Raw genomic sequence first — 13,936 nt, forward strand, 5'->3', positions numbered from 1 at the left:
AAGCTAAGAGTTGTTGTGATCGCTTCATAGCTTTGGTTACTGATAATAACTTGACACCAGTGCCTATGAGTGCCTTTGTACACGACAGCACTGAAGATGATCGCTATGTGACTGAAAATTGATTTTGCTGTCAATAAACCATCGATATTACGGCCAACGCTAACCTTTCTAATTTCACGTATATGGTCGTTGTGCACACAGCACTTAATGGAGTCGCCAATCAATAACGATAGACGCTATAATAGTCGACAATGAATGCCGATTCAAAGTGCTGAACGAATATTTCGAAGGATTTGGTTTTATTTACGATATGAATTATTTGAAATCGTTATCCAAGGATGTCATTCGCAAACATTGTAATGATTTAGGTAGAATACTCCGAGAAGGCGAAAACAGCGACATACAGGCTTTTGAACTTTATGAGAAACTGCAACTTTTAAAATCCAAACTACAGGACTCAATCCAAGACGCAAAACAACTTACTCAGTATAAATTAGAAAATAATTTGGAAGAGGTATATCGAAATCTTTACGTAACAATCAGAATAATGCTCACAGTTTCGGTCAGCACAGATTCTGCCGAGAGAAGAATTGATTCAGACACGATGTGCCAAGAAAGACTATCTGCGTTGTGAACTGAAGCGGAAACAGCTGCTGGTATTAACTACGACGCAATCACACAAAAATTCAGTGAGGCGAAAAGCCGGAAGTTTCGTTTATTTTAATGTGCACCTGTTTAATGTCGTTTTTGTTATTGCAGTAATCCTTGTATATTATAATAATAAAATTTGTGTATAGTTATTATCGATGCACATTCAGCTCATTAAACTGAACATTTTCTTTCTGAATGGAAAGCAAAAGGAGCCTCGCAAAGCTGATTTATCGCCGACGTTCAGTTTTCACCCACCGCCGCCACTCATAGCCGGCTCCGTTCAGGTACGTGCTGTAGTGGACAGCCGCAGCCATGCCACTGCCATCTCAGAAAGCGATTTTCAGCTGTGTAGCACGGACAAAGCTTGGCCCTTGGCCATGAAAAAGGCACGCGTCAAAGGTGCGGAATGACTTCCGAAGAGGAGCCTGCAAACTCGTCTACAATTCCCTCTGCCAGCGGCATCAACTGGAAGCAAATTTCCTACTGGTGCTTAATCTCTCATTGCAAATGGTCATAGGAGTGAACTTCCTACGTGACCACCTGGCCCTGACAGACACTGGCAGAGGTACTGTAACTGTAAGAAAAGAGCGCGAAATCACAACACGATTCGAACATTAAAGCACAACTGTCCACAAACAGCACAAAATTGTGCTACATGAGTGACGTATCTGAATTGACACCACAGCCTTCCGAGCAGTCAAGCAACGACGATAGTGATCAGATGGAACGAGTGAAGTCATACGCCAGGTAACCGAGCAAAAAGTGAACACACCACAGCACACGCACGAACGGGACGGCAACAGTTGCACACCGTCGTAAGGGACAACGATGAAGGCTTCTTGGCTAAAACGGGCACTATTAAAAACTTCAAGTACAAATTCGAGGTCAGACAATACAACACATGCTCCGTGGCACAGTACGTCATTCCGCACGTGTACCCGGACGAAGTGGAAAATTAAATTGCACGTATGTTAGCCGACGGAGGAATTGAACCCGTCCGTTCCACCTACAACAACCCAGCACACAAAAGCCGTGTAGAAAAAGGACAGTTCTACCAGGCTGGTGCTAGATCCACGTAAGGTAAACACAGTTATTGACACCGAGACTGATACACGAGAGGAGCTCCTGCAGAACTTACATGGTCGATATTTACATCTATCAGCTTCTGGCAAATAGAGCCCCACCCGGAATGCAGGAAATATACAGCGATTTAGAGTTACAAAATACGTTGACAACCTTTTGATAGCTGAAAGGCCATGGGAAGACCATAACTTTGTGCACCAAGAACTATTTCGGTCGTACACACAGCACGGCGTCACTGTGAACATTGAAAAGTCATGTTTCGGTGCTACATCAGTGCACTTCCTGGGGCACGTAATTACTAGGGACGGAATTTCTCCCGATCCCCACAAGATCGCAGCTATTGCGCAATTATCGCGTCCCACAATCAAGCGCTGTAGCTACGTGGCTTCTTAGGAATCGTAAATTTCTTACCAAAAATTTCTGCACACTTCCTCCTTTGGCACCTGACGCCTGAATACTCTCTCACGGGCAAGAATACCCGTGGCAATGGGATAAGGACGCTGAGAGCCAGTTTTTAGCGCCCGAAGAAGCGCTGATCAGCGAGTCGAAACTTTCACAATCTAGCCTGGCGCACGATTTTTGAATCGTAACAGGTAGCTCGTTAACGGCTCTAGGTGTTATAGTTTTCCAGCAGTACGAAGAGGGTGGGACGTGCGCCAGAAAGGCGTGTACTCACAAAAAGTGAGCGTAACTACTCAGTTACAGAGTTGGAGGCACTCGCCGTGATCTGGGCATTTCAAAAAGTTCCGATACATCCTTTATGTAAGGTAGAAAATAGTATATATAGACTACAAGGTGCTTGAGTTTTTGCTGACACATACAAACGTCTTTCCCGCTGGGTGCTACTTTTACAAGAGTACTCCTTTCATATTGTACATAGAGTATAAAAGGCAGCGACAACATATTATCAAACTCCTTGTCTCGGTCTTCGATAGGCTTCCAAGAAACCATCGAAAATGATCTTGAAGGGGACCACTTTAGCCTCTACCACGTGAAGAACGTAGTATATGAGGAATATGAAAGACACCCGCTGTCAACAGGACGGCGATCCTAAAATACAGCCTTTTTAGCCTTTGGGAAGTGCTGTGAGTTTCGACGACATCCCTTCGGCCTTAACATCTCATCAGCCGCACACATTCGTGGCCTACGCAGTACTCTCGGCGAATTTCTCTAGGGGAGAGTTACAAAGCAAAAGTACAAAGATAAGCCAGTGTTACCAACAGACGAAAGGAACTCTAATCCACCGCGGGTGCATCGATGACGTGACGTGGACACTCAGTCGATCAAGTCATTTGGCACACCCATATCGACTATGGCTACTCTGTGGCAAGGAAGTGCTTTCTTTAGCTGAGAATCCTTGTTCGTTTCAGTGGCATGGATTAGACGTGTACTTTCAGTATGCAAATCATGCCGGAAATCCAAACATATCACCAAGAGCCTGCAGGCATACCCAATAAACTTAAACACTTGGCTGTAGCAGACCTCATTGGACTACTCCCTCACACAAAAAGAGGGTACTGCCACATACTGGTATTTCTGGAGCTGACCTCTAAACTCGTCACTTTGACACCACTGAAACGCGCAATGGCATTAACCTTGTGTCAAAGGCGTTTCAACGGGACTTCTTGCCTCAAGTAGGCCATGTAGAAAAATTGATTACAGACAGTGTTCCACAGTTCCGTTATAACCTATGGAAGGAACCTTGCTCAACGTGGACTTTCTCTGCAAAAGTTTTTTGTTTTTACAATTTTCCATATTTTGTGGCTGCTTAACCCCATGTTTATTTTTCACTCAGAAGAAACTCACACATCAACGGCAGCACATTAACAGGCCACTCAATCCGTTATGCTTATCAAGAGTTAACGTTAGCCATGATTTGCATGATAAGACTACTACACGCATCCTATAATGAATACTAGCATGCTAGAACTCGATCTGTCCGCTAAGATAAGCTTGCATGTTACTTTATGGCATGCATAACTTAACGTCAAAATTGCATACTTACTCATTCAGTGGGTGAGTCATTTGGTGTTGGCCACGTTTCTTCCTTAGCTTTGGCCATAATCACGACGACGTAAGAACTTCTCCGCTGTCACAGTACACATGTGCTATCCCAGCTTACCAATAACAGCTTAAGTTCTTTTCTTATCTTTCTGTCACTACTCATGATGGAGTACGCACTCTAAATTAATTCGTGTATTGTACTAACATTCTCTTTCAATCCATTGGTATTCTGTAAATAACTGATCTTTATTATGCTAATGATATGAGTATGTATTTATTCGTGTAGTGTACTGTTCTAATATTCTCATTTAATCCATATGGCTTTACGGCCGGAGTAGCCGTGCGGTTCTAGGCGCTACAGTCTGGAGCCGAGCGACCGCTACGGTCGCAGGTTCAAATCCTGCCTCGGGCATGGATGTGTGTGATGTCCTTAGGTTAGTTAGGTTTAATTAGTTCTAGGCGACTGATGACCTCAGAAGTTAAGTCGCATAGTGCTCAGAGCCATTTGAACCATATGGCTTTAGTAAATAATTGATTTTTGTAATGATAATGATACGTTACCAGTATGTAATCTAAATTTATTCAGTCGAGCGGCTCTAGGCGCTTCAGTCCGGAACCACGTGGCTGCTACGGTCGCTGGTTCGAATCCTGCCTCGGTCATGGATGTGTGCGATGTCCTTAGGTTTAGTTAGGTTTAAGTAGTTCTAAGTCTAGGGGACTGATGACCTCAGATGTTAAGTACCATAGTGCTTCGAGTCATCTGAACCAAACTAAATTTATTCAGATGTTGTCTTTTCCCAATATTCTCATTTCATCCGTAAGTTTTTGTAAATAATTGATGTTTACGATGGCAATGATACACTACTAACGTAATAGTAGAAGAAGTATCTTGTTGACTCTATGTCTGCACATGTCCACGTTATTTATACACACTGTCCTTCCTAAAATATATGTGAAGAATAATTTTATGTAACTTCTGTCTCTTTATAACAAATTATAAGGCCAGAAATCATTTCGAAAAGGAGTTTAGATTGTATGAGATATTTCACTGGTAGAACTTGCACGCCGACACAGCTGCCTCCACAACAGGCTGCTGAAAAGGTGTGGGCAGCGCAGCCGGCCCTGCTTTGGACCCGCTGTCCCGCCGTGTGAGGGGCTAACGGCTTAGCGACTCTGTGCCGCACCAGCTTTGATGACTGCTATACTTGAAACTTCCTGTCAGATTAAAACTGTGTGTCGGACCGAAACTCGAACTGGAGACCTTTGCCTTTCGCGGGCAAGTGCTCTACCAACTGAGCTACCCAAGCACGACTCACGCCCCGTCCCCACAGCTTTAATTCCGCCAGTACCTCGGCTCCTGCCTTCCAAACTTGACAGAAGCTCTCCTGCGAACCTTGCAGAACTAGCACTCCTGAAAGAAAGAATATTGCGGAGACATGGCTTAGCCACAGCCTGGGGGATGTTTCCAGAATGAGATTTTCACTCTGCAGCGGAGTGTGCGCTGATATGAAACTTCGTGGCTACACGCCGTAACCACACCCCGCCGCAAACCGTGTGCAACAACACCACTTCGCACATGTGAGCCAACAAGCTAGTGTTGAGGTCGTGTGAAGTGTATCTTTGAATGAGTAGGTAACCAAAAAACAGAGTGCCACAATCCTTCCGACACTTTTAATGCTTGTGTCCATTGACATATTTTACTTGTTTTTTTTCTCAATTTTTATAACAGATGGCTGGTCATATTGATTAAGACTATTTCATATTCTTTTCAAAAATCACATATTATTATGTACACTGCGTATATACTTATAATAATTTTTCTCACATACTTCTGAACGCAAATGTTTGTATAGTAAGTTCACATATCTTTTTTTCTCTGTTCACTAGTTTCACAATTCATTTTGTGTACTTACAATAGTACTACAGTATCTAGATTGACAAGAGACATCACTGTCTCTACTCCCACGATGATACTCAATTGAAACTGAGACATATTTATGTGTCGTACTTTTAGTGTTTCGTTAAGTGTTTATTTCATGTCTATTATTTAGGATGGGTTTACGTTGTCACGATACGCGGGTTGGTACCTCATTTATTTTCATCTTGCTCTGTTGTTCAGACGGCCACTGTGGCCGAGCGTTCTAGGAGCTTCAGTCTGGAACCGCGCTGCTGCTACGGTCGCGGGTTCGAATCCTGCCTCGGTCGTGGATGTGTGTGACTGATGACCTCAGATGTTAAGTCCCATAGTGCTTAGAGCAATTTGAACCATTTTTTTTCTGTTGTTCAGGGCCAGGAAGTATTCTTTGGCTAGTCCTTTGCACATGCCCATTTTTGTGGAATTTCTTTTGCTCTGCGCACACTTCCTCGACACACAAGCTGTGCACATAACCACATAAAATTCTGGTAGCAAGGATAGGAAGGTTGCATCCTATATGGGATGCATCCTATATGGCGGCGCGCCAGCGTACGCGCACATCTAGAACACCCAGTGTGCGCGTCCGGGATAACGCTCCGATGGCATTCTGAATGTCCAAGCTACTGCATATACTATATAAGCGAGCGAGAGCCGCGCAGAGGCTCATTCGCGCTGCCGCTGCTGCTGCTGCACAGGCAACTGCATTGAACGCCGCCACGATGCCTTACAGGAGAATTCGTCGCCGTTCTAAACAAGACAGTTTACAAAACCATGGAGTGCAAGGCCCACAGTATTCGCTAATTTGCATTTTTATTACTGAATCGAGGGTTCCCATGGCAACCACTAAAGTGAGGAGATCAAGTTAAGGGTTCCACGCGCACAGTTATAGCTATCACAGGTCTATTACGTGCACAATGAGCAAAGCTGCATTCAGTAAAAATCACATATTACGAAGAACTTTTCCATGGCAGAGTTCACTGTTAGAAACCACTGCAAGTCGGGGCTGAGCAGTCGGGAGGAGATTTTATAACACCCACAGAGAGGGCTGCCCAAGTTGGCATTCTGTGTGGAAGCGTTGCTTTGTTCTTAACCTACACCGGAAGCCCGTACCAGAAAATGGCGGCGCCCGTCGCCGAGTGGCAGAGGGAGATCCGTGAATTCTGAAAATGGCGGCGTTGTGCCACTAGAGCCAGTGGCCTCAGACAAGGGCGCCTCCCAAAAGCAACGCCCACTTGGACAGCCGCTGGCGTCCAGACAGCGAGCGGCAGTCACGGTGGTTGGGCAGTTCGTAAGAAAATCGTTACTATTGCACGGTCCCTGGCGCGGAGTGCCAAGTCCTCTGATAGCTACACTCCTGGAAATGGAAAAAAGAACACATTGACACCGGTGTGTCAGACCCACCATACTTGCTCCGGACACTGCGAGAGGGCTGTACAAGCAATGATCACACGCACGGCACAGCGGACACACCAGGAACCGCGGTGTTGGCCGTCGAATGGCGCTAGCTGCGCAGCATTTGTGCACCGCCGCCGTCAGTGTCAGCCAGTTTGCCGTGGCATACGGAGCTCCATCGCAGTCTTTAACACTGGTAGCATGCCGCGACAGCGTGGACGTGAACCGTATGTGCAGCTGACGGACTTTGAGCGAGGGCGTATAGTGGGCATGCGGGAGGCCGGGTGGACGTACCGCCGAATTGCTCAACACGTGGGACCTGAGGTCTCCACAGTACATCGATGTTGTCGCCAGTGGTCGGCGGAAGGTGCACGTGCCCGTCGACCTGGGACCGGACCGCAGCGACGCACGGATGCACGCCAAGACCGTAGGATCCTACGCAGTGCCGTAGGGGACCGCACCGTCACTTCCCAGCAAATTAGGGACACTGTTGCTCCTGGGGTATCGGCGAGGACCATTCGCAACCGTCTCCATGAAGCTGGGCTACGGTCCCGCACACCGTTAGGCCGTCTTCCGCTCACGCCCCAACATCGTGCAGCCCGCCTCCAGTGGTGTCGCGACAGGCGTGAATGGAGGGACGAATGGAGACGTGTCGTCTTCAGCGATGAGAGTCGCTTCTGCCTTGGTGCCAATGATGGTCGTATGCGTGTTTGGCGCCGTGCAGGTGAGCGCCACAATCAGGACTGCATACGACCGAGGCACACAGGGCCAACACCCGGCATCATGGTGTGGGGAGCGATCTCCTACACTGGCCGTACACCACTGGTGATCGTCGAGGGGACACTGAATAGTGCACGGTACATCCAAACCGTCATCGAACCCATCGTTCTACCATTCCTAGACCGGCAAGGGAACTTGCTGTTCCAACAGGACAATGCACGTCCGCATGTATCCCGTGCCACCCAACGTGCTCTAGAAGGTGTAAGTCAACTACCCTGGCCAGCAAGATCTCCGGATCTGTCCCCCATTGAGCATGTTTGGGACTGGATGAAGCGTCGTCTGACGCGGTCTGCACGTCCAGCACGAACGCTGGTCCAACTGAGGCGCCATGTGGAAATGGCATGGCAAGCCGTTCCACAGGACTACATCCAGCATCTCTACGATCGTCTCCATGGGAGAATAGCAGCCTGCATTGCTGCGAAAGGTGGATATACACTGTACTAGTGCCGACATTGTGCATGCTCTGTTGCCTGTGTCCATGTGCCTGTGGTTCTGTCAGTGTGATCATGTGATGTATCTGACCCCAGGAATGTGTCAATAAAGTTTCCCCTTCCTGGAACAATGAATTCACGGTGTTCTTATTTCAATTTCCAGGAGTGTACATTTCGGATTCGAAGAGAAGCAGTTGCATTTGTTCCGGTCCGTACGAAGGAAGGATAGCCAAGTTTTTTTTTTTTGTCCTTTAGCACGGACATTAGTTGCGCGCACACGCAATCATGTGGGGAGGTCGCAGCTGCAACAAGATACTCCCCACATCTTGACACCACGTGGGGGCCGCATGCTGTCGTGTCGGCATTGCAAAGAATATCACAGGGTAAATATCCGCAGCTCCGGCCATATTCAAATCGCTTTTGCAGAGATAGGTTCAGGAGGATACATCAAATGTAAAACAAACCACGTAAATCTGCTAGAATTTCGTGCGCTCTGACAGTGACGGGAGAGGTGCCAATCCGTATCGAAAACTGATAAAAAAATAGTATTTTTGTGTTAGTTCTCAGTTTTATTTATGCACATTGTGCCATAATTAAACAACAAACATCACGTCATCATCATTTTGAGATGTAAAAACCGAGTAGTAATAAAAATCTCTATCATTCTGCTCAGTATTTCTGGGTTTCAGTTAAAATTCCCCGCCTGTTCCCACAATCCAGTCATTCTTTTGCGGGATTATTTTCGTGTTTTATTGAATTGATACTTATAACATGTGCGGTTTAGTCATCACCTGGAGTGATTCTTAAACATGGAAAAAGGATTAAAAGTCAGACATTGCGCACAGGAGTCATTGCTGGGGAGGGGGCTTCTTTGCAGAATTAGCGTAATGCACGATCCGCACAGCATCTCATGGTGAGATCAAGTCGGGGGACACCTCCGAAAGTATCTAAAAAAACATTGTTACTGTGCCAGTTGTAACCACTTAGGTAGGCAACACAATTTCGGACACCGTTCAGTGTGATGTGACTTTGTAAAGTAATACAGCAGGTTGCGAGAAATTATGAGAAAGTAAGCACAGTCAAAATACTGATGAATAATACCACGCAACTTGAGCTGTAGGCGTATCACTACTTAACAAAGGTATGCGTACATTTGGTTTTTTTCTCTTCCAATTGAGAACTGCCTTTGCCCATCAACCACCTCACCGAGAATCGTCTATAACGAAACAGTTTCACAAGGCTCCATCCACTCCATGCATAGGAAATGAAAGATTTTTGTTTGTTTTAAATAAAGCACACACCTCCACCATTACTGTCCAGTGCTAGTGGTGGTTTTAACAGCAGAAGTGGGGTAAATTGTTTACAATAAAATTTAGTGTGTGTCTTTTTAACATAAAATACGTGTCTCTAGAAACACTCCTACACGGATTTTCCCACTGTTATATACAGGTATACTATAATATTATACTGTCTGGCTCTGCTCTAAGGCATCATGTTAGTGACATCTTCATTTTAACCCACTATAAAATCTTTTTTATGATTGTGTTGGTCATTAGCAGCACAGGTGTGTTGCACGCAATCTTTTGTAGTGTAAACTTAGTTTGTGTGTGTGTGTGTGTGTGTGTGTGTGTGTGTGTGTGTGCGTGTGCGTGTGTGTACATACTTGTATTTTCCGCCATCGTTAACAAGTCTGCAACAATCCTATAGCGACAGACTCCTCTCAGGCCGTCTTACAGTGGCATCATTGTTTTTAACACACTAATAGTACAGGGGTAAGTTCCTTAAAGTGGAATGTACACTTGCTACATGGCAAGAGCATATTTTTTCAGTTTTCTAATTTCTAAACTTGTGATATCAGAGTATATGTTGCAAGTGCATCCTGCGCTCATTGTTTAACATGGGATATTGGTGTTTGAGTTTAAAGTACAACATTGTGGAAATTGTTTAACATTTGAAGTCTGGTATTTATGTGTGTCTTTGGATTACGATCTTCAAAAATGGGTTTTTGGAATACTGACGGGGGTGGGGTGGGGCGTGGGAATTAGCCAAAAACGTAACAAATTAGTCTAAAGTCATAAACAGCAATTGGTGGGTGTGGGGTGGCGGGAGCAGGGGGAAGGAGGGTGTCATACGTCGAAGTACTTACATAAAATGTCATGTCATCATTAACTTATGATCACTCAGTCAGTAGGACCATGTGTTCATTCGAATTTCATGCAATTAAAGTGATATTTAGTACCACTTTTTAAGTAGGCTAACTCTGCTGCTGGTGCTTCATAATAATTCTTTTACTACGGTGTACACATATCGTGAGACTGGCCTACCGAAGGAGGAATATGGTTAACTGATTTGTGGGCTAGTTCACATAAAATTATCGATCATACGAAAATTTTCAGTTAGGTAACATGAAAGCATACATTGACTATGAGCGTCTAGCACGATTTCATTCAGTAAAATCTCCTGGCTGCCCTGATCACCTGATGTTTCCGCCCCTGTGATTTTACCTGTGTGGGAAGCTAGGTTTTCTCAGATAAGCAATGCACGTAGTAAGAGCTGCAACAAAACACTGAAACGCATACATGCTTCGCTTAGAAACAAACCAAAACAAAACTTTTATTGGCACTTTCGATCTCAATGAAACCACTGACGTACTCATAACACTAAATTCAGACACTGTGCTAGATTTTCTTTCTTCAGAAGATTATCCTTTCACCATTCAAATTATTTGGCACATTGTCATCTTGTTCACTATTCGCCAAAAAATTCCAGCAAACCACCTGCCTGTTTGTGCAATCCTTAGACTGTCATGTGTGGGCCAAGTGTACGAGACGCGTATGAAAAGTCTGTGCAAAGTTCGAGAGATGGCACCACCAGCGCGTATCAAGGTCATGTTTAGTTAGTAGCATCTTTGGACAGAACGCATACCATGTTTCAGCTATGTTGATCTATTTCTTTGTGTTTGGCATTCGCGTGAATCAAGGAAGTCGAGTGACTGTAAAAAAAAAAAAAAAATGGGCGAAAAAGAATTTCGTGTGGGATTAAACATTACTTTCTGAAAGGCAAAACACGTCAGGAGACTAAAGAGAAACTTGAAAACATTATGGTGACTCTGCACCTTCGATAAGAACAGTTTATAAGTGGTTTCAAAATTTTCGGAGTGGCCATAAGAGCACAAGTGATGGTGAACGTTCTGGACGCCCTGTGAAGGTTACGACTCCAGAAATCATTGATAAAATCCATGATATGGTGATGGATGACAGAAGAGTTAAGGTGCATGAGATTGCTAGTGCTGTGGGAATCTCGAATGAACGGGTACATAATATTTTACATAAACATTTGGACATGAGAAAGCTATCCGCAAGATGGGTTCCGCGATTGCTCACGCTTGACCAAAAACAGAATCATGCGAAGTGTTGCAAGGATGGTTTGCAGCTTTTCAGGAAGAACCCGCAGGGTTTCAAGCGTCGTTTCGTCACTGTTGATGAAACATGGATACATTACTATACTCCTGAGACCAAACAACAATCTAAACAATGGGTCACCATGGGAGAATCTACACCAAAAAAGGCGAAGACCATTCCTTATGGCGACTGTCTTTTGCGATTCGCAAGGGATAATCCTCATCGACTATCTGGAAAAGGGTACAACTATTACAGGTGAATATTATTCATCGTTATTGGGCCGACTGAAAAGCGAGCTGCAAGAAAAGCGTCGGCGATTAGACCGCCAAATAGTCATTTACCGTCACGACAATGCACCAGCACACACCTCAGCAGTTGTGCTCGAAAAATTAATGGAAATAGGATTCCAACTCGTTTCACATCCCCCCTGTGCTCCACTTTAGCTCCCTCGGACTATTATTTGTTGCCCAATTTGAAGAAATGGCTGGCGGGACAAAGATTTTATTCAAACGAGAAGGTGATTGCAGCAACTAATAGCGATATTGCAAACTTGCACAGTTCCTATTATTTGGAAGGGACCAACAAATTAGAACAGTGTTGGACAAAGTGTCTAAGTGTAAAAGGAGACTATGTCGAAAAATAAAAAAATGGTTTACCCCAAACACGTAAGTAGTTTTTATTTTTGCAAGGACTTTCCAACGCCTCTCGTAGTTCATACCAAATCTGTCACAGCTGCTTCCCTAGAATACCGTCACTCGTTCTGCGCACTGATACCTGTGAAACAGGAAAGAAAATTTCAAGGATTTTATGACTTATCTTCATTTGAATTCCTCTTGCATCCTTTTCATTGTTGATGTAAAGATTTTCTATTGCTTAATATTAATTTAAATTGTATGCTGTTGTCACTGAAGGTTCACAATGTTTTGTTAGCTGCAGGACATGGAACTGTTACAAGAGTGTCTTTTCACTTGTATTCAAAACAGATGTCGCTTATACTATCGTGCATGTCAACATCACTAGAGATGTGAGGCGAACTGTGTGTGTTGAAATGGTTATATGACACGTAAATAGTCGTCACACGTCATTTTTCTTAAATGTGAGCCTGTGTTCAAAAGCCACTAGAAGCCTACTTCAGGGAACAGAAGGGCACTGACTGTAGCACTACAGGTAGTTAACATCTGAGTGTGTCTTACCGAGGATGTCTTGCTGCGGCAGCCACTTCCGTACGAGGACATTGGGAGGCAGGTTGGTAAGAGTGTCCTCCTCGAACTTCCATATGACTCGCTGAGGCAGCTCACGAAAAGCGTCGATGAACGCCTGCTTCTTGTGCTCAGGCAGCGTCGCACTCCTGACGTTCGAGCCCAGGCTGAAGTAGATCACTCCGTGCTTCGCCCCATCCAAGAAGTCCTTAATGTCCTGCACAACAACAGACGTCACAGTGTAACTGTCGAACAGGCAGGAGCATCATCCTTCAAATGAAGAAGAAGAAGAAGAAGGGAAGAAGAAGAAGAAATCTTTGCTGTCTGTTTCAAAATTGAAATTAAGCACATTACTGAGATTGATACTGGCAAGATGATTATGATGATGATTATGTTTGAAACTTCCTGGCAGATTAAAACTGTGTGCCCGACCGAGACTCGAACTCGGGACCTTTGCTTTTCGCGGGCAAGTGCTCTGCCATCTGAGCTACCGAAGCACGACTCACGCCCGGTACTCACAGCTTTACTTCTGCCAGTACCTCGTCTCCTACCTTCCAAACTTTACAGAAGCTCTCTTGCGAAGGTTCGGACTGAAGCACCTAGAACCGCTCGGCCACCTCGGCCGGCTGGTATTTAGTTGAATTTACGGCCTTTACGTTTGACTGGTTTGCCGTGTAACCGAAGTTTAAGGGATTCCTTTTAGCACTCATGTGGATGACCTCACGCTTTTCATTATTTATGGTCAATTGTCAATCTTCACAGCATACATATATCTTTTATAAATTGTTTTGCAATTTGTTTTGATCTTCTGATGACTTTACTAGACGATAAACGACAGCATCATCTATAAACAACCTAAGACGGCTGCTCAGATCGTCTCCCAAATAATTTATATAGATAAGGAACAGCAGATGGCGCATCACATTACCTTGAGGAACGCCAGAAATCACTTCTGTCTTACAGGATGACTTCTCGTCAGTTACTACGAACTGTGACCTCTGTGACAAGAAATCACGAATCCAGTCACATAACAGAGACGCTGTTCTATAAGCACTCAAGTTGATTACAAACTGCTTATGT

The 13,936-nt window shown here is 44.7% G+C and overlaps 1 protein-coding gene across 1 annotated transcript in view; it reads right to left on the bottom strand.

Annotated features, from left to right (window-relative positions):
- The window catches only part of LOC124804730 (UDP-glucosyltransferase 2-like), a 197,289-nt gene that overhangs the window by 38,428 nt on the left and 144,925 nt on the right, over positions 1-13,936 (bottom strand). The window contains exon 5 of the mRNA XM_047265024.1: positions 12,851-13,073. Coding sequence (XP_047120980.1) covers positions 12,851-13,073 — 223 coding nt within the window. The remainder of the gene's footprint in view (positions 1-12,850; positions 13,074-13,936) is intronic.

The sequence above is a fragment of the Schistocerca piceifrons genome, chromosome 7 (assembly GCF_021461385.2).
Source record: "Schistocerca piceifrons isolate TAMUIC-IGC-003096 chromosome 7, iqSchPice1.1, whole genome shotgun sequence".
NCBI lineage: Eukaryota > Metazoa > Arthropoda > Insecta > Orthoptera > Acrididae > Schistocerca > Schistocerca piceifrons.